Below are 26,785 nucleotides of genomic sequence, written 5' to 3'. Positions count from 1 at the left end.
AGAAAGGCAGTATATCAAGTCCCATTTCCCTTTCCCTTTTACCTCCTGATTTTTTTTTTTTGAGTCTTAGTGGTAAATTGTTCCACATAGTAGGGCCTGCTAAATGAAAAATAGATGCTCTATACTCACTCAATTTTATGGCCCGATATGACGGGATGTCTAAATTTAATTTTTCTGCAGATCTCGAAAGTCTCAGAGATTGATATACATGCAGCTTTGCTGCTAACATTATAGATACCTGAAGGTCTTAAATACAAGATACAAAATTTTAAACTTAATGTGATATTCTGTGGGTAACCAATGCAAAGTTTTGAGTAATTTGTAAAGCTTTCAATTGAGATTTAGGTCTTCCAATCAAAAGGCCATTACAGTAGTCAAAGCACGGCATTATAAGTCTCTAAACTGCTGATCTAAAATTTTGAGGTTAATAATTTCTTTAGAGATCTAATCAATTGCAATTTAAAGAAAACATCCTTCAAAGTTTTATATACATGCAACTTTAAGCTGAAATCTACGATTATACCCAAATCTCTTAACTCATTAACAATCGGAATTACCTCTTCATCAAACTGGAACAATCCAGAAATATCAGAGGAAGCATATGGTGACAACAATATCTTTGTTTTATTTACATTTAATTTCAGACAGGCACAAAAGAACAGGCGGGGATGTGTGGTTGCACCCCCCCCCCCCCCCTTCCCCCATTGGCTGTAAGTTTTCCACACACACAGTCTGAATACATTTAGCTTGAATATGTGATGACATATCAGGTGATGAAGTGTCCATACACCGCTGCTTAACAGTTCTGGCCTGTCTTTCTGGTCATTTGAACTATGTGTTACATCTGTTTAACTGAAGAACAGTAATGCAAGCAGCTCAAAAGGGAAAATGCAGCCTGCTATAATCTGTATTTGATCTAAAAATGCATATGCATAGTAACATAGTAACATAGTAGATGACGGCAGAAAAAGACCTGCACGGTCCATCCAGTCTGCCCAACAAGATAACTCATATTTGCTGCTTTTTGTGTATACCCTACTTTGATTTGTACATGTGCTCTTCAGGGCACAGACCGTATAAGTCTGCCCAGCACTATCCCCGCCTCCCAACCACCAGCCCCTCCTCCCAACCACCGGCTCTGGCACAGACCGTATAAGTGTGCCCAGCACTATCCTCACCTCCCAACCACCAGCCCTGCCTCCCAACCACCGGCTCTGGCACAGACCATATAAGTCTGCCCAGCACTATCCTCACCTCCCCAGCCCTGCCTCCCAACCCCGGCTCTGGCACAGACCGTACAAGTCTGTCCAGCACTATCCCCGCCTCCCAACCACCAGTCCCGCTTCCCACCACCGGCTCTGGCATAGAACGTATAAGTCTGCCCAGCCCTATCCCCGCCTCCCAACCTCAAGCCCCGCGTCCCGATCTTGACTATGCATTTCTCTTTTATCTCGGACCCATAGCACTGTCCAGTTTAGAGTATTTCAGGCACTGTAGTGGTTTTGCTGACTTACGGTTTTTCCCTCCACCTCCCCATCTAGGTGCTGGGAAATCTTTAGTGGGTGTTACAGCTGCCTGTACAGTACGGAAGCGGTGCCTGGTACTCGGTAACTCTGCTGTTTCGGTGGAGCAGTGGAAAGCCCAGTTTAAAATGTGGTCCACCATAGATGACAGTCAGATCTGTCGCTTCACATCCGATGCTAAGGACAAACCAATTGGCTGTTCGGTTGCTATTAGCACGTACTCCATGCTGGGTCACACGACTAAAAGGTCGTGGGAAGCAGAGAGAGTTATGGAGTGGCTGAAAAGTCAAGAGTGGGGACTCATGATTCTCGATGAGGTGCATACCATACCTGGTAAGAAGTTTTAAACCCAACATTAACATATGAACAACCGTCCTTAAGTCTGAATTTGTTCTTTGCGTAGCTTGGTTTTTTGTTTTTTTTTTTAAATATATGTCAGCCCTGTTTCTGTCCTGAAGTCTTTGATGGGCATCAGTGTGCACATTACCTTTCCCTTACTACTACTACTTATCACTTCTATAGCCCTACAAGGCATATGCAGCGCTGTACACCATACATGAAAAGACAGTCCCTGCTCAAAGAGCTCACAATCTAAATAGGACAGACAGACAGCACAACTAAGAGGTAAGGGAATTAAAGAGGTGGGGATAAAGTGGTTTGGAGTCAAAAGCAGTGGTAAAGAGGTGGGCTTTTAGCCTGGATTTGAAATCAGCCAAAGACGGGGCTAGACGTACAAGCTCAGGAAGTCTATTCCAGGCGTGAGGTGCAGCGGGATAAAAGGAACGGAGTCTGGAATTAGCAGTAGAGGAGAAGGGGACAGAAGAGAGATTTATCCACAGAACGGAGTACTCGAGGCGGGGGCGTAGGGAGAGACAAGAGTGGAGAGGCACTGGGGAGTGGTAGAGTGAATGCACTTATAGGTCAGTAAGAGAAGTTTGAATTGAATGCGGAAACAGGGAGCCAGTGAAGTGACTTGAGGAGAGGGCTAATGTGAGCATATTGATTCTGGCGGAAAATGAGTCGCGCAGCAGAGTTTTGGACTGATTGAAGAGGAGAGAGATGGCTAAGTGGAAGGCTGGTGAAAAGTGTTCAGTAGCAAGCTCTAGCAGTTGTCCTGCCTTGATATCTCTGCCTAGTGTTTTCTCTCTGAACCCATTCATCTAGCCCAAAACTCTTCTTAACTTCTCTGCCTCTGCTGCAGGGCCATTCGGCCCTTCTTCTCTAAAACAGCCACGTGTAATTACCTTTAGGAGTGTAGCTCCGTGTATTGCCCTTTGCCTGGAACTATGTATGAGTCACTTTGATGATTCTTACAGCTCTGAAGCATGAGAGCTTACTAAAACCAATTTCTTGAGGGATTTTCAGAATACACTTAACAGTGGTAGAGCAGAAGAACTAGTTAGGAAAGGTAGATTGATATTGCAAATAGAAACTTGTGAATGAAAATTTAATTAGCCTCTGGACCTTTCTGGCAGGCTGCAAGGAGGTCTTAGGGGGAAAGCAGGCAACCATGCAGCTGGATCTGTTCGTCAGGCTGCATGCCTCTTATGTGGACTAGATCAATGTTTCATGCTGCTATTGGAAGCTGACCAGAAAAGCTACAGGTTCCTAAGAGGCTGAATGTTCAGATAAACAGTTCCACTTCGGTAGGTGGCTGTTTAGATTGTGGGATCCTGTGGTCTGATGTAAGAGTGGAAGGGTGCCGATATGAATGGGAGAGGGGATTCTGCACGCTCAGCTAGTGTGCAGTGGAGAAAGATAACAAAAACTGTCTTGGATAAGAGGTGATTATTCTGCAAGTGAACGTGCTTTTTGGCTTTCGGTTGGGAAATAGCCTTCACAGTGTACACAGGAATAACTGAGTACACTGAATGGGTGATTGTTCTTTTTCTGCCCGCCTCAGGAGTGGTCATTTCTGATTTCACTCCAAGAATAGTTAATCTCTGGAACTCACTGCCAGAGGACGTGGTAACAGTGGTTAGTGTTTCTGGAGGAAAAGTCTTTTATTGAGACTGACATGGGGGAAGCCACTGCTTGCCCTGGGATTGGTAGCATGGAATGTTGCTACTAATTGGGTTTCTGCCAGGGACTTGTGACCTGGATTGACCACTGTTGGAAGCAGCATACTGGGCTAGATCCCTAGGACTCTGAACCAGTATGGCTATTCTTATGTTAACACTTGAAATCAAACTTGATTGGCTTCTGTGGCTATAGTAAGTCGCATCTAAAACATCAAAAAACTCAGTCCAGAGAGCCTTCGGTGTCTTGTAGCGCTGCCGCTAAAGACAGAGGCCAATCAAGTTTGATTTCAAGTGCTAATCAGAAACAGTAACTCCTGAGGCAGGCATTTTTGCTGAAACACGGTCCTGTGTCGAATCTGTTACACTGTATTTGACCTCTGGATGTGTATACAATAAATTTTAGATTTTATCCATATTTCCAACTTTCAGCTGCATTGGATTCTTGGTTGAATCCCACTGGTCCATCCCTACTCTGTGTGGAGGAGTAGCCTATTGGTTAGTGCAGTGGACTTTGATCCTGGGGAACTGAGTTCGATTCCCACTGCAGCTCCTTCTGACTCTGGGCAAGTCACTTAACCCTCCATTGCCCCTGGTACAAAATAAGTACCTGAATATATGTAAACCACTTTGAATGTAGTTGCAAAAGCTCAGAAAGGCGGTATATCAAGTCCCATTTCCCTTTCCCTTTTTCTACTGGAGTTGTTCGTAGAGTTTCCACCTCCCCCCCTCATTTTTGATTAAATTTATAAACCATGACTTGTCTTTCCAGCCAAGATGTTCCGCCGTGTACTTACCATAGTTCAGGCGCACTGTAAGCTGGGACTGACTGCCACCCTCGTCCGAGAAGATGACAAAATTGTAGATTTGAACTTCTTGATAGGACCAAAATTGTATGAGGCCAACTGGATGGAACTACAGAACAATGGTTACATTGCTAAAGTCCAGTGTGCAGAGGTAAGGTCAGGGTGTTTAACTTCTGGATAGAGTTTCAGAAGTTGTTTTTTTGGTTTTTTTTGCCATACTATCATTATGAATGAAATTTATTTATGGTAATCAAAGAATAGTCATTGGGCTGCTTGCTAGTGGTTGTTTATTTTCATTATTTTGTCTATATTTTTCTCCTTTTCCTATCTCTATTTGTCCTTTTGTTCTTTTTTATAAGTGAAACATGAACTACTGTATTCCTTGCTTGACTCTCTCTGATCCTTGTACCATATATAAATTATGACACGAGTAAACAGCTATGTTAACAATATATAAAAGCTTTGTGACCCAGAAATTAGGTGTTGCAGCTGTCGTATCTTACTGTGGGGTCACCGTGGGCTGGTTGAGCCAGCAGGCCACATCCTTGCGCAGTGATGCCCTCTGGCAGTACCACCTATGTTTGTTTGTACTTGATTTACTGACATATTCAAAAGAGGTCAAGGTGGTGTACGTAACAAAACAATAAAAACAAAAGAACTTCAAAACAGGGATAGGAGAGACACAAGCAATCACCTAGACCAGGGGTGGGCAACTCCGGTCCTCGAGAGCCGCAGGCAGGTCAGGTTTTCAGGATATCCACAATGAATATGCATGAGATAGATTTGCATACCATGGAGGCAGGGTATGCAAATCAAGTTCATGCATATTTATTGTGGATATCCTGAAAACCTGACCTGCCTGCGGCTGTCGAGGACCGGAGTTGCCTACCCCTGACCTAGACTAATATACTTTTAAAGACCTCAAAGAACCTATAAAACTAAAATCCCTACTATAAATCACCTTGGAATTTTAAATTCTGATTTTCTTTGTTTTAATGCATCATAGGGAAATGTTCACCCTTGATCCTTTGACCTGATTGGCTTCACAGGCGAGGATCATGTTAAGTCAAGCAATTAGATTGGTTGAATGTCCCCTGTACTTACATTAATCATGTACTTCACTTTGCTTGATTGTTCAGAGTAAACCCTGGTCCTCTTATGTTTCAACGGTTTTTATTGATGATAATAAACATTGTGAACATAATCAATAAATTCAAACACTTCGTAAACATAAGAACAGGTCACAGTTGCATACATACATCGTAACTGCATCATCAATATTTTCTAACATCATTTTCTCCTCCCCCCCCCCCGTTTAACATCGTCACAGTGATAACCCTAGTCCTCTTAAAGAAAGCCACTGCCAGCACTGACCCTATCTTTTTTATTTTATTTGTTGCATTTGTATCCCACATTTTCCCACCTCTTTGCAGGCTCAATGTGGCTGACATAGTACCGTAAGTATCTGAGGATCTGAAGGCGACGAAACAGTGTGACAAGGCGGTGGCCGTAGTTAGAAGGTTGTTAGGCTGTATAGAGAGAGGTGTGACCAGCAGAAGAAAGGAAGTGTTGATGCCCCTGTACAAGTCGTTGGTGAGGCCCCACCTGGAGTATTGTGTTCAGTTTTGGAGGCCGTATCTTGCTAAGGATGTAAAAAGAATTGAAGTGGTGCAAAGAAAAGCTACGAGGATGGTATGGGATTTGCGTTACAAGACGTATGAGGAGAGACTTGCTGACCTGAATACGTATACCCTGGAGGAAAGGAGGAACAGGGGTGATATGATACAGACGTTCAAATATTTTAAAGGTATTAATCCGCAAACGAACCTTTTCCGGAGATGGGAAGGCGGTAGAACGAGAGGGCATGAAATGAGATTGAAGGGGGGCAGACTCAAGAAGAATGTCAGGAAGTATTTCTTCATGGAGAGAGTGGTGGATGCTTGGAATGCCCTCCCGCGGGAGGTGGTGGAGATGAAAACGGTAACGGAATTCAAACATGCGTGGGATAAACATAAAGGAATCCTGTGCAGAAGAAAGGGATCCTCAGGAGCTTAGCCTAGAATGGGTGGCAGAGCTGGTGGTTGGGAGGCGGAGCTAGTGTGGGCAGACATATACGGTCTGTGCTGGGGCTGGTGGTTGGGAGGGGGGGACTAGTGCTGGGCAGACTTATAAGGTCTGTGCCAGAGCCGGTGGTGGGTGGCAGGGATAGTGCTGGGCAGACTTATACGGTCTGTGCCAGAGCTGGTGGTTGGGAGGCGGGGTTGGTGGTTGGGAGGCAGGGATAGGGCTGGCCAGACTTATACGGTCTGTGCACGGAAGAGGACAGTACAAGTAAAAAAAAAAGTAGCACATATGAATTTATCTTCTTGGGCAGACTGGATGGACCATGCAGGTCTTTTTCTGCCGTCATCTACTATGTTACTATGTAAACGGCGTTAACCGATTCCGGTGTGAACAATATCAAGGTGATATTATAGTAGAATGAGGTACATGTATGGTAAAGACAATTGGGGAGAGCTTAGAGAGGGAGAGGAAGAGTTAGGATATGTCCATTATGGTCTTTGGTTACGTGGTGTCGCAAGAAAGAGGATCTAGGGCCTTGCTGTCACACCAGACGGCAAACCTCCTCCATTTAAAAGAGTAACACCTCTTTGTAGAATCTTTCCTGGAAGCAATCAAGACTTGGGCGACACCCTCTGAAAGACCCAAGGAGGCGAATTCTAAGCTCTCAACATCCAGGCCGTGAGAGCCAGAGACTGGAGGTTGGGATGTAGAAGTGACCCCTCGTTCTGAGTGATGAGGGTTGGAAAACACTCCACGGTTCTTCGGAGGACCACTCCAGAAGAAGAGGGAACCAAATCTTGATGATGTATCCCACATTTGGGAATCGTTAGACAAATTTCAGGACAGGTTAGCATGCTATTTAACTTTCCTGAAATATCATCATCTTGGTTTCTAATAATTTATAATGGCATGCTCATCTTGAGTAATCAGCTTTGATCCCTGATGCTGTTCCTCAGGGTTTTCCAATAGCTCTGCTGTTTTATTACTTTCTAACTTCTGGGAATTCATTAATAGAATGTGTTAGCCAACGTTAGATGATGGAGGAGGAGTAATATAGATTTATACTTGAATGATTACTTTTCATTTAGGAAATTTCTGAAAACATGTTTATTTAGACTATTTATTAAGGTAATCGTATGTATTGGTTATTTCTCTAAAAGAAATTGCTGCTATAAGTGTAATTCTCCTGGTTATTCCTAGATCTCTTTGTGTTGTAATCCGCATTGAACTCAACAGGAATATATTCGGAATATAAGCATTAAGTAAGAGGAATTTGTGGTGGGAGTGGCTGCCATTTTGGGGGAAACAGAGGACCTCTGACCATTTGGCTTGGCTTTTTGGATGCTGAGACTTCTCATTATTAGTGGCTGAATCCTTTGTTGCCATTATTTCGTTGTTGGCAAGAGCATGCCTGAAGTGACATCAGCAGTCAGCAACACAAGATGGGCATCATTACACCCAGCTGGAAGCGGGTTTGGCCTACTTGGTGGATGCTATTTATGATGATATGGGTTACAGCCCGCAGTATTCTTTGGCTTTCATGGCATGTTGGCAACTCTGGTTGTGGCATTGGGCAGCGGATGCAGCGTCAAAGTCATGTCTAGTTAAACTGCTCTTTTGGGACAAGGGGCTATTTGGAGAAGATCTCAATAACTTGGTGAAAGAACTAGGGAAAACTAAGCCACAGCGATTGTCAGAGGATAAGAGGAAAGCTTGTGGTCGTCTGTCTTTAGGGAGCTCTCAGTTTCAAGACAACAGACGGCACCGGCCTTGTCGTCAGCAATATGGTCGGAGTCCCAGTTTCAGGCACGCTTCCATTCGTATGGACAGGAAGTCCTCCTCTCAGCTAGAGCGCCCAATGTTTCCAGAGCTTTGCAATTGTCCAGAGATGAGAGAGGTCCACACGTGTTTGCTTGTTTGGTTAGTGTTAGGTTAGCGAGTTGTGTAAGGTTGTGTTTATTCTGAGTTTCTCCTTACTGCTTGTCTACGTAAATACTGAGGGCTGGACTGGATGCCAAGAGAGATGTCTCATCTCAGTTTTCAATGCTCTATCTCCAGCTGCTGGTTGATAGTCACAGCTATCCCACAGATTCTTGAATAGTGGGAAGAACTAATGGAAAGAAAATTATCTGGTAAGACCTAATTTCTCCTTAGGAAAGCTGATCAGAGACCTCAGGAAGTCATTGTGGTCTGACTTCACCTAGAATAAAGCATGTTTGGCAGCCAGGAACTCTGGGAGTCGGTCTCACATGAAGGACTGGGTGGTTCTGCTCTGAGAAAACAGTGTTTCTCCTCTTCTCTTCTAGAGTGCAGAAGGGGCAGTGAAGGATGAGGCCCTTTCTCCTGTACCTCCTCTGCTGCCAAAGGCTGTAATGAGGAACAGTGGGCCCTCTTTGTGGGAGCACAGGGTTGGCTTGGCCTACTCATTGGGCTGCACCCTTGTGACCTCCAATCAATGTGTTTGGAGGTGGCACAGCAGAATTATGCCTTGGAGCTCATGGAGCCCAATCTAGACACTTTCATGATATTACTGCCATTTGGTACTCAAGAGAAGAGCCTGATGATCTTCCCATGAATGAAGTGTTTTTGGCAGGGCCATGCTTTAGAGGGCCTTGTCTTCCCCTGATTTATGATGTACTGGTTTTCTACATCCTATTCATTTGGACTGGTCTAGCAGGATTAAATGGAAGATTAAATTATTCATATCCGTTAATTTGCTTTCCTTGAATCCTGCTAGACCAGTCCAGGACCCACTCTGGTATACTGCAGCATCGAGCGAGATATTTCTGGATTTCATTCGCTCTCTCTGCCTTCAGCCTTATATTGTAAATAGCTGTTTTGGGAAGGATAGTTTGTTGACTTTCTGCTGTGGTTCCCTAGGGGGTTTGTCAATCGTGTCGAATTACTTTGGCATTGGCATACTGAAGCATTCCAGGCTGCTCTAGCCCTTATATTGATGGTACTGCTGGAAGAGTTCAGTTTCTCTACGTCCATCTGCTGGTCAAGGAGCACAACCCAGTTATTTAGGCTGGTCTAGCAGAATTCAAGGAAAAGAAATAACAGGTATGAATGAAATTTCATCTTTTTTGTGTGTGTGTTGCCTGCAAAAGCTAGTAGAACACTGCTACCATGCTACTTTGTAGACAGCAGATAACATTTGCATAAGATTATTTCACTTTTTTATGCTTACAGGTCTGGTGCCCAATGTCTCCCGAATTTTATCGAGAATATGTGGCTATTAAGACAAAGAAACGAATACTGCTCTACACAATGAACCCAAATAAATTCAGAGCATGCCAGTTTCTGATTAAATTTCATGAACGGAGAAACGACAAGATCATTGTGTTTGCAGACAATGTCTTTGCCCTGAAGGAGTATGCCATCCGGCTGAACAAGTAAGTAGTGGAAAGAAAATGTATTTATTTATATTTAACATTTAGACACCACCCACGACTTAAGCGGTTTCCAAATCAGTGTACACAAAAGTAACTAGCAGCCAAGAAGTGAAAACTGTACTTTTTTTTCTCCATTACTTTCAGAGGAACATAAGAAATAACAATATTTATTTATTCCATTTGCGATGCTGCACTTCACCAAAAGAAATCAATGCAGTTTACAAAATTAAATAAAATAGCCACACAAAAAACACGTCACAAAAATAAAACGGTTAAACAGACACAGTTGGAATAGGGCTACAATGTTAGAAGGGTGAGGAGCACAGGTCAGAACAGGCAAAATCCATAGCCACTCTTCTTTCTTCCAAAAACCTGAAAGAATGATAATGGTTTATGGACTTTTCCTCCAGCAACTTGTCTACATCGCCCCTGTCCTGAAGAAGCATCACTGGCAACTGGTTCCTTACAGGATATAACATAAGTATTGCCATACTGGGAAAGACCAAAGGTCCATCAAGCCCAGCATCCTGTTTCCAACAGTGGCCAATCCAGGTCACAAATACCTGGCAAGATCCCAAAAATGTACAAAACATTTTATACTGCTTATCCCAGAAATGGTGGATTTTCCCCAAGTTCATTTAATAACGGTCTATTGACTTTTCCTTTAGGAAGCCGGCCAAACCTTTTTTAAATTCCGCTAAGCTAGCCACCTTTACCACATTCTCTGGCAACGAATTCCAGAGTAATTACACATTGAGTGAAGAAAAATTTTCTCCGATTCATTTTAAATTTACTACATTGTAGCTTCATCGCATGCCCCCTAGTCCTAGTATTTTTGGAAAGTGTGAACAGACACTTCACATCTACCCATTCAACTCCACTCATTATTTTATATACCTCTATCATATCTCCCCTCAGCTGCCTTTTCTCCAAGCTGAACAGCCCTAGCCGCTTTAGCCTTTCCTCATAGGGAAGTCGTCCCATCCCCTTTATCATTTTTGTCGCCCTTCTCTGCACCTTTTCTAATTCCACTATATCTTTTTTGAGATGTGGTGACCATCTTTCCTCCCATATCTCTCTTCCCTTATTGTCCCTTACAGACCTGGACGCACTGTGCATTCCTGTGTAGGAAACCAGTTATCTGCCCCTTCTGTCCATTGTTCTAGATTGGAATCCACAAGGCATTCTGTGTTCTTTTTTGATTGCTCCCTCTCTGCTGAACTTAGGGCGGAGCGTTCGTATCTTCGCTTCACGGCCTCACTGAAAACCCACCTTTATACTTCAACCTATGAATTCATTCAGTGGGAGCAATGCTTTAAATAAAGGTTTCAATATCTGCTAATCTTATGAAAAATGGATATAAGATGTTTTATCAATGGTACTACACTCCTAAGCGATTCCTGCATGTATTTAATTCAGGGACTGGGAGGTGCTAGCATAATTGTGATGAAGCTGGGGGGGGGGGGGTGGGGGGGGGGGGGGGGGGGGGGGGGGGGGGGGGGGGGATATGTACCGCATCTGGTGGACTTGCTCCTTAGTTCAGCAATTTTGGTTAGAGATTTTGCAGACTGTTCAACAAATGTTCAAGTTTGACTATCCACATAAGCTAAACATTGTTTATTGCACTTTAAGCCATATGGAGTTAAAAAAGATGTGTATAAACTGGCAACAAGTCTGTGACCAGCAAGATCATAGTAACAAAGAGGCTTATTTTCAAAAGAGAAAAACGCCCAAATTCCGACCTAAATCGGGAGATGGACGTCTTTCTCTTGTGGGTGCCCAAATCGGTATAATCGAAAGCCGATTTTGGGCGTTTCCAACTGCACTCCGTCGCGGGAACGCATAAAGTTGACGGGGGCGTGTCGGAGGCGTGGTGAAGGCGGGACTGAGGCGTGGTTATCGGCTGAGCAGAGATGTGCGTGCTCGGCCGATAATGGAAAAAAGAAGGGCATTTTTAGAGAGAATTTAGGTCACTTTTGTTGGACCCGTTTTTTTTCACGAACAGGTCCCAAAAAAGTGCCCTAAATGACCAGATGACCTCCCCTTACTCCCCCAGTGGTCACTAACCCCCTCCCACAAAAAAAAAAAACGAATGTTAAACACTTTTTTCCCAACTTGTAAGCCAGCCTCAAATGTCATCCCCAGCTCCATGACAGCAGTATGCAGGTCCCCGAAGTAATTTTAGTTTAGTTAGTGCTGTGCGGGACCCATGCAGAGAGGAAAAATCGGAAGAAAAAAAAAAAAAACAAGCAAGTGCAGTCAGGGATGTCTAAATTACCAGGATAGTAAAAGGGGGAATTGAACCAGCAACCTTCTGATTACAAGCTCAGTGCTCTAGCCAGTGAACCACATTATTCAGGTGCTGAGATGTCCTTCCCTTTCCATTAAGTCCCTCCAAGTTTCTGTCAGCCAATCACCGCTGTTTAGCTGACACAGATGTCAGCTAAATGAGCTGTGATTGGCTGACAGAAACTTGGAGGGAAGGATGTCTAATCAGTGGTGCACCGGCTAGAGCACTGAGCTTGTAATCAGAAGGTTGCTGGTTCGATTCCCCCTTTTACTATCCTGGTAATTTAGACGTCCCTGACTGCACTTGCTTGCTTGTTTTTTTTTTCTTCCGATTTTTCCTCTCTGCATGGGTCCCGCGCAGCACCAACTAAAGTAAAATTGCTCTGGGGACCTGCATACTACTGTCATGGAGCTAGGTATGATATTTGAGGCTGGCATAGAGGCATCTCAGGGGGACCAGTGCACTACGAATGCTGGCCCCTCCCACGACCAAATGCCTTGGATTTGGTCGTTTTTGAGCTGGGACGCTTCGGTTTCGATTATCGCTAAAAAACAAAAACGCCCAGCTCAAAAAACGCCCTAATCCAATGTATTTTCGAAAAAAAAGATGGACGTCCATTTTTTTCGAAAATACAGTTCGGCCCGCCCCTTCACGGACCCGTTCTCGGAGATGGACGTTTTTACAAATGGGCGTTCGTGTTCGATTATGCCCCTCATAGTAACATACATAGTAGATGACAGCAGAAAAAGACCTGCATGGTCCATCCAGTCTGCCCAAGACAAACTCATATGTGTATACCTTACCTTGAATTTGTACCTGTCCTTTTCAGGGCACAGACCATATAAGTCTGCCCAGCAGTATTTCCCGCCTCCCAACCACCAGTCCCGCCTCCGAAGCAAAGAATTAATTCAATCTCTCCGCTACATCTTTGTCTTCCTTGATCGATCGCAGTTGCAACGGCATGGAAGCAACCAGCAATGCTGGCACTGTCTAAGTTCCTTTGGAAACTGGACTATATTTATCAGATGACCCAATGAACAGTGATACGTGGTTCTATAAAGTGTATATATATATTGGAAGTCAACTTTGCCAAGTTCGTGAGCTTTGCATATGTAAGACTCTCCTGTGCGGTTCTCTGCCTCGCCATCAGATTATATCGTGCGAAAAACTGGGAGGTGGGGAGGGTGGTAATTCTTGGATATGTTGGATATTTCTGAACTTGCTGACAAATCTTTCTTTGTGCATTCGAAGCCATGGGTTGACCTCACATGCACGTTGGCTTCTACCGTGAGCGTAATAACTTGAATGCAGAAAGCTAAGTCTATGCAAATTTTTTGTTCACAGAACTTGCATGAAAATTGGGGGGGGGGGGGGGTTGGGGAGGGACTTCCAGCTGCACGCGCACAATGTTTTCTCAATAAGTACAGCTTTATTTTATTTACTTATTGAGATTTATTAACCACGTTTATGAAGAGATTTACCCAAGGTGGTGTACAGCAGGGATTTGATTTATTAAAACTTGATTTAATTGCCTTTCCTCAAAGAGAGAACAAAACAATGTACAAACTTCATAAAATCAGAAAAGTAAAAATGCCAGATTTTAAAAGTAAAAGAAAATAAAGACAAAGGAATAGTGAAAGAGTTGAGAGGAGGAGACTAGAAGGCTAATTGGATCCCTGTGAGCTGTTTGGATCTAATCAGATAGAAAAGGTGTTTTCAAAAGCACTTTAAACATAGAGTAAGAGCACTCTAAGCAAATAAAGGTAGGGAGGTTATTCCAGAGCAATGAGGCAGTGGCGTTCTGACACTGGTCTGGCACCTGGGGCGGATCGCCGATGCGCCCCCCCCCCCCCCCCCGGGTGCAGCACCACCCCCCCCCACCCCCGGCGAAATTACATTCCCCCCCCAGGGTGCACGCCGCTGGGGGGGGGGGTGCCGCGGCGCGAGCCTGTCGCCTCTGAGTTCGCATGTGTTCACTGCTCCCTCTGCCCCGGAACAGGAAGTAACCTGTTCCGGGGCAGAGGGAGCAGTGAACACGTGCGAACTCGGAGACAGGGCGACAGGTGCGTGCCACGACACCCCCCCAGCGGCGTGCACCCAGGGCGGACTGCCCCCACCGCCCCCCCCCTTGGTACGCCACTGCAATGAGGCAAGCCAGAAAAAAGCACAGACTGTGGTGGATTTGTGATGAGCTTCTTTTAGAAAGGGGATTCGCAAATGGCTATCGTTAAGAGAGCGAAGGCTTTGAGCGGAGGAAAGGAGAAACAGGGGTGATATGATACAGACGTTCAGATATTTGAAAGGTATTAATCCTCAAACAAACCTTTTCCGGAGAGGGGAAGGAGGTAGAACTAGAGGGCATGATATGAGATTGAAGGGGAGCAGACTCAAGAAAAATGTCAGGAAGTATTTTTTTCACGGAGAGAGCGGTAGATGCTTGGAATGCCCTCCCGCGGGAGGTGGTGGAGATGAAAACGGTAGCGGAATTTAAGCATGCGTGGGATAAACATAAAGGAATCCTGTGCAGAAGGAATGGATCCTCAGAAGCTTAGCTGAGATTGGGAGGCGGGGCTGGTGTTTGGGTGGTGGGGCTAGTTCTGGGCAAGACTTCTACGGTCTGTGTCCTGAAAATGGCAGATACAAATCAAGGTAAGGTATACACAAGAAGGTAGCACATATGAGTTTATCTTGTTGGGCAGACTAGATGGACCGTGCAGGTCTTTTTCTGCCGTCATCTACTATGTTACTATGAGGGGCATAATAGAAGGAAAACGTCTATCTCCATGGGCGTTTATCTCCGAGAACGGGTCCGTGAAGGGGCAGACCGAACCGTATTTTCGAAAAACATGGACGTTTATCTTTTTTTGAGCTGGGTGTTTTTGTTTTTCAGCGATAATGGAAACCGAAAGCGCCCAGCTCAAAAACGAATAAATCCAAGGCATTTGTTCGTGGGAGGGGCCAGGATTCGTAGTGCACTAGTCCCCCTCACATGCCAGGACACCAACCGGGCACCCTAGGGGGCACTTTTACAAAAAAAAACAAAAGGTAAAACAGCTCCCAGGTACATAGCACCCTTCTCTTGGATGTTAAGCCTCCTAAATCCCCCTCAAAACCCACTGCCCACAAGTCTACACCATTACTATAGCCCTAAGGGGTGAAGGGGGGCACCTACATGTGGGTACAGTGGGTTTGGGGGGCGGTTTGGAGGGCTCCCATTTACCAGCACAAGTGTAACAGGTGGGGGGGGGGGGGATGGGCCTGGTTCCACCTGCCTGAAGTCCACTGCACCCCCTAATAACTGCTCCAGTGACCTGCATACTGCTGCCAGGGAGGTGGGTATGACATTTGAGGGTGAACATAAAAGTTGTGAAACGGCATATTTTGTGGTGGGAGGGGGTTTGTGACCACTGGGGGAGTCAGGGGAGGTCATCCCCAACTCCCTCCAGTGGTCATCTGGTCATTTAGGGCACTTTTGGGGGCCCTATTCGTGGAAAAACAGGGTCCAGGAAAAGTGCCCTAAATTCTCGCTAAAAACGCATATTTTTTTTCCATTATCGGCGAAAGGCGCCTATCTCTGATCGGCCGATAACCACGCCCCAGTTCTGCCTTCACCACGCCTTCGACACGCCCCCATCAACTTTGTCCGCATCCGCGACGGAGTGCAGTTGAAAACGTCCAAATTCGGCTTTCGATTATACCGCTTTATTCGTTTTTGTGAGATAAACGTCTATCTCCCGATTTGGGTCACAATATAGGCGTTTTTCTATTTCGATTATAAGCTGGTATGTATGTTACTATGTTTGTAGAGCAGGGCTACTCAATTTATAAAAAAAAATCTTTCAAGTTTGCTTGACCTTGCTTGCAGCACACCAAAACAGTTTTTCAGACACTATGTCATAGGCCTCTGAAATGCCAGAAAATGTATTTTTAAGTAAAATTAGACTGCATTCAAAATCCTAAAACATAAATTACACAGGTTTTCGGATTTATGTGAGAGGCTGATGGGGCTGATGACATATTTGTAGTAATGCATGATACGGATTCGATCCCTTTGGATGCACATGACTAGTCAGTGAAGAGGAAAAAAAAATCACTTTTTCCTAATCTGAGATATTATTTTAAAAATCTCAGGCTCTTCACAGTAGCACCAGAATGTTCGATTTTTCCAGGGAGATGATCTGAGCCCCTCATATTTCCTGCTAATGTTCATCTCAATACCTGTGTTCTATTAAACGTTACCTGCGTTCTCTCTCCTGGAGTTCAGATGTAAGATGTAATTATTACAGGCAACATAATCATAGTAACATAGTAGATGACGGCAGAAAAAGACCTGCACGGTCCATCCAGTCTGCCCAACAAGACAACTCATGTGTGCTACTTTTGTGTATATAAGTCTGCCCAGCACTAGCCCCGCCTCCCAACCACCGGCTCTGGCATAGACCGTATAAGTCTGCCCAGCGCTATCCCTGCCTCCCAACCTCCAGTCCCGCCTCCCACCACTGGCTCTGGCACAGACCGTATAAGTCTGCCCCGTACTATCCCCGCCTCCCAACCTCCAGCCCCGCCTCCCACTACCGGCTCTGCTATCCAATCTCGGTTAAGCTCCTGAGGATCCTTTCCTTCTGAACAGGATTCCTTTATGTTTATCCCACGCATGTTTGAAATCCGTTACCGTTTTCCTCTCCACCACCTCCCGCGGGAGGGCATTCCAAGCATCCACCACTCTCTCCGTGAAAAAATACTTCCTGACATTTTTCTTGAGTCTGCCCCCCTTCAATCTCATTTCATGTCCTCTCGTTCTACCGCCTTCGTATCTCCGGAAAAGGTTCGTTTGCGGATTAATACCTTTCAAATATTTGAACGTCTGTATCATATCACCCCTGTTTCTCCTTTCCTCCAGAGTATACATGTTCAGGTCAGCAAGTCTCTCCTCATACGTCTTGTTACGCAAATCCCATACCATTCTCGTAGCTTTTCTTTGCACCGCTTCGATTCTTTTTACATCCTTAGCAAGATACGGCCTCCAAAACTGAACACAATACTCTAGATGGGGCCTCACCAACGACTTATACAGAGGCATCAACACCCCCTTTCTTCTGCTGGTCACACCTCTCTCTATACAGCCCAACAACCTTCTAGATACAGCCACCGCCTTGTCACACTAATCAAGATGTACTTGGAAATGTAATCATGCTAGCAGCGCCCAGTACAGATGGGACAGTTTGATTATTTTCACCACATTTTCTTGGGTACTTTGAGGTCTCTTCTCCACAGCTAGTACAGATTCCTTAGCTACCCTCTAGACCAGTCAAGACACTTGGGTTATGCTCGCCTACCAGCAGAGGGAGACTGAGAACACCTAGATTTCAGAACTGTATAACAGTCAGGTTTTCAGGATATCTACAATGAATATGCATGAAAGAGATTTGAATAGAATGGAGGCAGTGTATGCAAATCAAGTTCATGTGTATTCATTGTGGATATCCTGAAAACCTGACTGGCAAGGGGTACCCCAGGACTGGACTTGTAATAACCTTCCTGTGCAGACCTCTTCCCACCAGTATTTCTCAGTCTCCCAGCAGAGTTGGACGTGCAACCTGTGCAGTCTTAGCCACTCTGGTAGGTCCTAGGAAGTTCCTTGGGGATTTTTTTATTTGTTTTTCCTTGTGTGCAGCTGTACCCGACTTAAAAAAAAAAAGTGTTGGTTGTGTGCTTCAGGGGTGTTGGTCCGCAGGGGCCACGTTACCCCTTGCTGTGTCACACCCACTTGGCGGATCCCTCCCCCTTCTCTGCCCTCCACTCACGAGTGGGCTCTCGTGTGCCTCGGCTGCCAGGTCTCCCAGGAACCTTGAGTGCTCCTTCGCTGGTGAACGGCTTGCAGCAACTTTCAGGAAAAAAACAAATTAACAACATGCCTCTCTCTCTCTGCCACCCACACATGCACTGCCAGCATGTTACTATGGCTACCAGTATTTTCACCTGAGTTGCTGATTTGCCTCTTTGAGGGGAAAGCAAATGATGAGCCACAACTGCAGAATTTGGAGGGGGGGGGGCAGGAGCACCTTTTATAATGCTCTTTTGTTGTAAAGGTTTTTCAGGGTTAGTTGTGGTAACAGTGGCGAAGGGAGAGTTCTTCCTGTCAAGAGAGAAGGTAAGCCATGACATGGGGGTGGGGGGGATCTCCGTTGACAAAATATTTCGGGAAGTAGTTCAGAGAGTTGCCTATAGCTCGTTTATCAAAGAGTTGTTCTTTTTGGGGGTTGGGGGTTGTATTAGACAGGCAAAGGGTCAGCGGAAAGGCTCTTTGGTGGTGAGAGAGAGGCTCGTCTGGAAAGGCTGCTGCTTGGTACAGATTGCAACAACAGTGTCCTCTTTAAGTCATCCCTTTCACGTATTAAAATCAGGAGGCAGTGCTGCACCTGTATTGGGAGAATTGCAGAAGTGGGGTAGAGACTCATGTGGCACAGCAGAAAATTTCAAAAACATACCCGTGTGTTTTTTAGCACACAGTTTGAGAAGCAGTTCTATAGAACACAACCAAAAAAGCAGAATGGCTAGCCTGCAATCAGGAGAATTTTAAGAAGGCAAACGTCAAAACTGTGGAATGGCCCAAAGTAACAAGAGTTGGAAAACAGGTTAATTGCTCTAAACTGGAAGGGCCCAGACACAGATGGAGTGACCAAGTTTTGGCTATCAATAGAAATCAAACAAAATAAAACATGGAAAAGAAAATAAGATGGTACCTTTTTTATTGGACATAAGTTAATACATTTCTTGATTAGCTTTCGAAGGTTGCCCTTCTTCGTCAGATCGGAAATAAGCAAATGTGCTAGCTGACAGTGTATATAAGTGAAAACCTTCAAGCATTACTATGACAGTCTGACAGGGTGGGAGGATGGGGGTGGGTAGGAGGTATGCATGGGGACATCAAAGCATATCATTGATATTCTAACAGGATGGGTGTGGATAGGTGAGGGGTGGGGTGATCAACAGAGACATACAGCTTTATGGTTTATAATGGGTTAGGAACCCCAGATCCTTGTTAAGTCCTTTCTGTTGGGTGTTAAAATATTCAATCATTCTGACTTCAAAGGTCTTACGTTCTTGTATGGTTTTAAAGTTACCTTTCAGGATTCTCACTGTGAAGTCACTGGGACAGTTTTGGCTGAAACAGTTTGTTGTCTTTTGATTTGAAGATGCCATAAATATGTCTTTTTTAGACTCCTGATGCAGGCACATTAGCCGAAATATGGTGCCATGTTAAGTCCATTTATGAGATAAACTTGTGTTGATATATCTTCATCGTCTACGTGTCTTCTTCTGGAAGATATGATAGAAGTGTATAAAATAATGAGTGGAATGGATCGGGTGGATGTGAAGCGACTGTTCACGCTATCCAAAAATACTAGGACTAGAGGGCATGAGTTGAAGCTACAGTGTGGTAAATTTAAAACGAATCGGAGAAAATTTTTCTTCACCCACGTGTAATTAGACTCTGGAATTCGTTGCCGGAGAACGTGGTACGGGCGGTTAGCTTGACGGAGTTTAAAAAGGGGTTAGATAGATTCCTAAAGGACAAGTCCATAGACCGCTATTAAATGGACTTAGAAAAATTCCGCATTTTTAGGTATAACTTGTCTGGAATGTTTTTACGTTTAGGGAGCGTGCCAGGTGCCCTTGACCTGGATTGGCCACTGTCGGTGACAGGATGCTGGGCTAGATGGACCTTTGGTCTTTCCCAGTATGGCACTACTTATGTACTTATGTACTTATGTAAGTGTCCTGTTGACTACGCTACTCCGCCCTTTCAACATACCTAAAGTTGGTCAATTCAGCCATCAGTAATGATTAAAAGAGAATGCAATACTAGACTCCCTGGAACACCGCTCCATGAAGCTTTCAGAGAAATAATCAAGCTAAACTACACACAAAACTATCATTCCAAATAATAATAACACATTCATTTGGGTTATTCAGAGTAAAATTTGGGAGGAATAGTAGCAAACCCATCAAGTGAGATAGAAAAACACTTGACATGCAGATTAGGGTGACATACTAAAAAGTGTTTGTGCCTTCTGTATTCAAGTCTGATTCTTCTGTCTTTGATTTGTGCAATGACTAGCCATTACTGTGACTAGATAAGAACTACTGAATGACCATAAAGCCACCTTCCGTATTTAAGTCCCTTTGTTACAGAGAACCTTGCAGGTTGTTTGCATAACTGTTTTGCGACAAACAAGCAATCATTACGGTTTACCTGGTAAAATTCACCTCCTGGCCATATTCAGTTGTACCCTTATCATGGATTGCAGACACTGAGGGGCTCATTTTCGAAACAGAAGAACGTCAAAAAATGACACAAAGCGGCAGATGGACAATTCCTTTTTTTGCAAAACTAATTTTTAAGATGTAACATAGTAGATGACGGCAGAAAAAGACCTGCACATTCCATCCAGTCTGCCCAACAAGATAACTCATATTTGCTACTTTTTGTGTATACCCTACTTTGATTTGTACCTGTGCTCTTCAGGGCACAGACCGTAGAAGTCTGCCCAGCACTATCCTCGCCTCCCAACCACCAGCCCTGCCTCCCAACCACCGGCTCTGGCACAGACCGTATAAGTCTGCCCAGCACTATCCCCACCTCTCAACCACCAGCCCCGCCTCCCAATCACCGGCTCTGGCACAGACCGTATAAGTCTGCCCAGCACTATCCTCGCCTCCCAACCACCAGCCCTGGCACAGACCATACAAGCCTGCCCAGCACTATCCCCGCCTCCCAACCACCAGCCCCGCCTCCCAACCACCGGCTCTGGCACAGACCATACAAGTCTGCCCAGCACTATCTCCGCCTCCCAACCACCAGCCCCGCCTCCCGATCTTGACTAAACTCTAGGGCAGGCTTATAATTTGAATGCTTTTCTGCTATAATGGTACGTTGTAAAAATGTCTAGGGCAAAAAATAGAATGTTTTTACCTAGACCTGTTTCAAAATGACTACTGCCAGAAGGTGCCCAAATTGACCAGGTGACCACTGGAGGGCTAAAGGTATGACCCCTCCCCCTTTAATCCCCTAATGATCACTGACCCCGTTCCACACCTCTAAGGTGAAAGTGATACTACATACCAGGCTCCATGACAGGTGCAGATATAATGAGCATTCCACTTAGAGCAGCAAGCAAGACCCTAGAGTAGTCTAATGGTCGATGCTGTGGACTGTAGAGAAGGTGATCCAGGTCCATATCTCGCTCTAAGTGGTACACTTGTGGTGGAAAGTTTGAGCACCCCAAAACCTACAAAATATGTATTGAACCCCCATATAGGTGACATCTTCAGGCATAAGGACAATTATAATGGTGTACAGTTGGGTACAGTATATTTTGTTGATTTTCCTGGAGGGCTTACCGTACAGTATAAGGGGGGGGGGGGGGGGTCATGATGTGTACCTGGGACCTTTTTATGTGAAGTTCACTGCAATCCCCCCCCCCCCCCCCCCCCCCCCCCCCCACCTACCTCACCACTCTGCTGGAATATCTGTGTGGCCAGACTAGTAAGACTGCTGGCCCCCACACATCCCAGTGGCTTGTTTTTATGAGTTTTTCCCATGGATGTGTTTTGTTTGAAAATGGCCCTTAAAGAAAGATGCACTGAGCACAGAATTATCTAGCACAGGGCAACTTTTGAACCAAAAAGCTAGATGTTTTTCAGGTTCAAAAATGACCGTGTTTTTAGACTTTTTGCAAATCATCCAAAATTGAATTTGGACGTCATATCGAAAATGCCCCTCTAAGCATTCTATTTCCTGTTGATGTCATTGTCTGAAGGACTCGTCCGGGGCTGCCTTCCATTGTTTACTATTCCTGTTGGATCTTGTTTGTAGCTATGCCAAAGATTACACCTGTCAACTTTTTTTTTTCCTTAGACCCTATATCTATGGCCCCACATCCCAAGGAGAAAGGATGCAAATATTACAGAATTTCAAGCACAATCCGAAGATCAACACTATCTTTATCTCAAAGGTGGGCTTGACTAATCCAGATTGGATAGCTTTGCAGTAAGTTAGATGGGACATCTGTGAATTAGCAGCCAGGTGTGCTTGAATTCTCACTGTTACAGTCTTGGCACAAATATTTCTGATTTATAGAGCCTCCTTTATTCTCTTAAAATGGAGTTATACTTTCACCAGTTGGTTGATAGCAAGCCTTCGTTTGGGCTTTCATGCTGTGCATGTGTTAACCAGATTAAAAAGGGGCACAACACACTGCCCCTCTTATTCTGCCACCTACAAGAATGGGGAGAAGTAAATGAGTACCTTGTGACCTCACTTTTTACACACCAGAGAATGAATAGACTATAAAATCTTAATTCAATCATTTTCAGAGGGAAATAATTTGGGGTTATGGCTACAAAGTCCTTCAGGTACAAAAGTACCCACATTCTTTACAACAGTGCCAGCTACTGAAAATGGTCATCCTTATGGACAAATAGCTGTATAATTCTTTTCATCTGTATATACTGTATTGACCTGAAAATAAGGTGGAATATTTTTGGAAAAAAATATATTTTTAAATGATCTCATCTATGCAGTCTTGACTTTGGGGGCATAAAACCAGTGTCTGAACGGAAGTTCAGAATCCCTCTGGCCAAAGTGGAATCAAAGGTTGCTGGCTCCCTTGTTTTTTTTTTTTGTATTGGCCCAAGTATTAAGCGGTTGGCTTATATCTGGACCACTGCGAGATGGGTTTTTTCCTTTTTTTTTTGCTTTTAAATGAGATTTTTATTTTTTTTGTTACATTTGTACCCCGCGCTTTCCCATTCATGGCAGGCTCAATGTGGCTTACATGGGGCAATGGAGGGTTAAGTGACTTGCCCAGAGTCACAAGGAGCTGCCTGTGCCTGAAGTGGGAATTGAACTCAGTTCCTCGGTTCCCCAGGACCAAAGTCCACCACCCTAACCACTAGGCCACTGTTGTATGTCATTCAACAGAAGTGACTGAGAGAAAGAAGACACATCTAGAAGAGCAGAAATCTAACACATAGCTTTTTTTTTTTTGTATTATTTTAAAATAACCAAGCTTATTTAAACAGCAGGTTAACAGATTCGTGTAAACATAGTCAATAAAAGAAGAATTGTATATTGAAAGACGTGTTTTAATCATCGTTTTGTGTAAATCTTCTGTGATAAGACATTTAAATATCTCCGTGGCACAAATGTACAGTTCTGTAGATAAATCTTTCTTATCCGTCCCCTTCTCCTCTACTGCTAATTCTAGACTCCGTTCCTTTTATCTCGCTGCACCTCACGCTTGGAATAGAATTCCCGAGCCTGTACGTCTATCCCCGTCTTTGGCCGTTTTCAAGGGCAAACTTAAAGCCCACCTCTTTACCACTGCTTTTGACTACTAACCACTGCTCACTTGCCCTGTCCTTTTTATCCTCACCTCTTTATTCCCTTACCCTTAATTGTTCTGTCTATCTGCCTGTCTTATCTAGATTGTAAGCTCTTTGAGCAGGGACTGTCTTTTTTGTGTTTGGTGTACAGCGCTGCGTATGCCTTGTAGCGCTACACACCCCTTCCCGTGCACTCCGCTCCATGGATAAATCCTTCTTATCTGTTCCCTTCTCCACTACTGCCAACTCCAGACTTCGCGCCTTCTGTCTCGCTGCACCCTACGCCTGGAATAAACTTCCTGAGCCCCTACGTCTTGCCCCATCCTTGGCCACCTTTAAATCTAGACTGAAAGCCCACCTCTTTAACATTGCTTTTGACTTGTAACCACTCACCTCCACCTACCCTCCTCTCTTCCCGTTCACATAGAAGAAAGACAGTCCCTGCTCAAAGAGCTTACAATCTAATAGACAAAAAATAAATAAAGTAATCAAATCAATTAATGTGAACGAGAAGGAAGAGAGGAGGGTAGGTGGAGGCGAGTGGTTACAAGTGGTTACGAGTCAAAAGCAATGTTAAAGAGGTGGGCTTTCAGTCTAGATTTAAAGGTGGCCAAGGATGGGGCAAGACGTAGGGGCTCAGGAAGTTTATTCCAGGATGCTACTATTGAGATTCTGTTGCTACTATTTGAGATTCTACATGGAATGTTGAAACTATTTGTAGATTCTACATGGAATGTTACTACTACTACTAATATTTAGCATTTCTATAGCGCTACAAGACGTACGCAGCGCTGCACAAACATAGAAGAAAGACAGTCCCTGCTCAAAGAGCTTACAATCTAATAGACAAAAAATAAATAAAGTAATCAAATCAATTAATGTGGACGGGAAGGAAGAGAGGAAGGTAGGTGGAGGCGAGTGGTTACAAGTGGTTACGAGTCAAAAGCAATGTTAAAGAGGTGGGCTTTCAGTCTAGATTTAAAGGTGGCCAAGGATGGGGCAAGACATAGGGGCTCAGGAAGTCCCCTTTTAATTTGTCTATATCTAGTCTCTATTTTCCTCAGGAGCTTCCTCCTCCCCACAAGCAGTGTTTTGAAAAATTTCTATTCTCACTTGTTGTTTTTTTAATTTGGTGCTTCTACTCCAGCTCTTCATTTGTGAACACTGAACAGAAATATTTTCTGAACAGTTCTGCATTTTCCTCATCAGACTTTTCTTTATTCTTTCCCTGACCTTTGAGTCTCACAGTACCACTTTTTTTTTTTTTTTTTTGGTTACATTTGTACCCCGCGCTTTCCCACTCATGGCAGGCTCAATGCGGCTTACATGGGGCAATGGAGGGTTAAGTGACTTGCCCAGAGTCCCACTAGCAACATTCCATGTAGAAGTCGGCCCTTGCAGATCACCAATGTGGCCGCGCAGGCTTCTGCTTCTGTGAGTCTGACGTGCAGGACATCAGACTCACAGAAACAGAAGCCTGCGCAGCCTTCTACATGAAATGTTGCTAGTGGAATAGCAACATTCCATATAGAATCTCCAATAGTAGCAACATTCCATGTAGAATCTCCAGTAGTAGCAACATTCCATGTAGAATGTCCAATAGTAGCAACATTCCATGTAGAACCTCCAATAGTAGCAACATTCCATGTAGAATGTCCAATAGTAGCAACATTCCATGTAGAATCTCCAATAGTAGCAACATTCCATGTAGAATCTCCAATAGTAGCAACATTCCATGTAGAATCTCCAATAGTAGCAACATTCCATGTAGAATCTCCAATATTATCTATTTTATTTTTGTTACATTTGTACCCTGCGCTTTCCCACTCATGGCAGGCTCAATGCGGCTTACATGGGGCAGTGGAGGGTTAAGTGACTTGCCCAGAGTCAAGAGGAGCTGCCTGTGCCTGCATTTCTTATTTATTTTATTTATTTATTTGTTACTTTTGTAGCCCACATTTTCCCACCTTTTTGCAGGCTCATTTTCATTTCACTATCTTGGCTATTTTTTTTCTATTTGCATAGTTGGTTTTGTGACTACTTTCTCTGCTTCTTTTAGCTTTTCTACAACATTGTTGACTGCCTTCCTCTTTCTGCAGTCTCTTGTAGCTTTATGAACACTAACCTTTTCCTTACCTTTTTAATTGCTACGTGCAAAATCCACAGTGACCTGTCTTTCCTCTGACCTTTGTTTCTAACAGAGGTTTCTTGACCTTACAGTATCTTCTTCAGGTTTACCCACTGCTTTTCTGCTTCCCCTAGAGATTCCTGTCCCGTTAACATCTCCTTGAGGTATCCCACCCCATCTTAGCAGAGTTAGTTAGCTCTCTTGAAACTTAGGACTATTGCTTTTGAGCAAACCATTACTATCTGTGCCTTTTACGGAACCACACCATCCTGGCCAATCACTTACTACAAAGAAAGCGGAAGAAAAGGCATACACTGGACCTTTGGCATTTGCAAAGCCTTTGCAAACGCCAAAGGTCCAGTGTATGCCTTTTACTCCAGGAGAATTCTGGAGGTACATCTGTATACGTCAATTTGAAGACCCCGAAACACGGACCGTGTAGGGTCCCACTAAAACTTTTTTGGTGCTCTTACACTTTGTGGTTTTTATCTGGTCTATTTTGGTTTTCTTCCGCTTTCTTTGTTGTTTCATGTGTTTGTTTGTTTGTTTGTTTGTTTGTTTTTTAATTTTTTATTTATCATTTTCACATTATTACAAGCATTACTACTTGAATAAGAAAAACAGTTAGAAAATCTTCAAATTAAAGAAAAAATCCAGGAAACCATTACAAAACTTGCATTAGACCACCATTTAGGGGCTAAGAGCCGTTAACTTAGGAGAAAGTGTATTCAGTAAAACACATTTCAAGATGCAATAAAGCGTTAGCAGATTATTATAACCCCCCAAATCATATCATGTTGCCCTTTATTTAAATCTTGAAGCCAAACAAGACGGTTTAAAGTCAACAAGTACTATAATAATTTTTTCTGAGAAATAAATTGTTTTAAATGTTCAGGATTAAAGAAAACATATTTCGTCCCCAAATATTTTATGTTGCATTTTCATGTGTTTTTTGCGGGAGACTTGGACCCTCTTTTTGTTGGGTTGATCACTTACTACAACATCAGAAATACTCCCCATAAAGACAAGGTCTAATGTCACCCCTAATCCTGTATATACCATCAATCCTTCCTTCAATCTGCATAAGCCTCCCTGTTCTGCTGTTGCAAAGCAAACCCACAACATAAGGTACCACTGCCATTTTCCTTATCGTGTGGCTGCTGACATGGG

At 44.0% G+C, this 26,785-nt stretch overlaps 1 protein-coding gene across 1 annotated transcript in view; it reads left to right on the top strand.

The window, feature by feature from the left end:
* LOC115473967 (general transcription and DNA repair factor IIH helicase subunit XPB) overlaps positions 1 to 26,785 on the top strand; it is an 83,552-nt gene that overhangs the window by 37,903 nt on the left and 18,864 nt on the right. Inside the window, exons 8-11 of the mRNA XM_030209199.1 lie at positions 1,542 to 1,856; positions 4,314 to 4,498; positions 9,604 to 9,806; positions 22,019 to 22,115. Of these exons, the coding sequence (XP_030065059.1) occupies positions 1,542 to 1,856; positions 4,314 to 4,498; positions 9,604 to 9,806; positions 22,019 to 22,115 (800 nt within the window). The remainder of the gene's footprint in view (positions 1 to 1,541; positions 1,857 to 4,313; positions 4,499 to 9,603; positions 9,807 to 22,018; positions 22,116 to 26,785) is intronic.

Source organism: Microcaecilia unicolor, chromosome 7 (assembly GCF_901765095.1).
Source record: "Microcaecilia unicolor chromosome 7, aMicUni1.1, whole genome shotgun sequence".
Classification (NCBI taxonomy): Eukaryota; Metazoa; Chordata; class Amphibia; order Gymnophiona; family Siphonopidae; genus Microcaecilia; species Microcaecilia unicolor.
The sequence above is the reverse complement of the archived record's forward strand: the minus strand, read 5'-3'. Positions and strand labels throughout refer to the sequence as shown.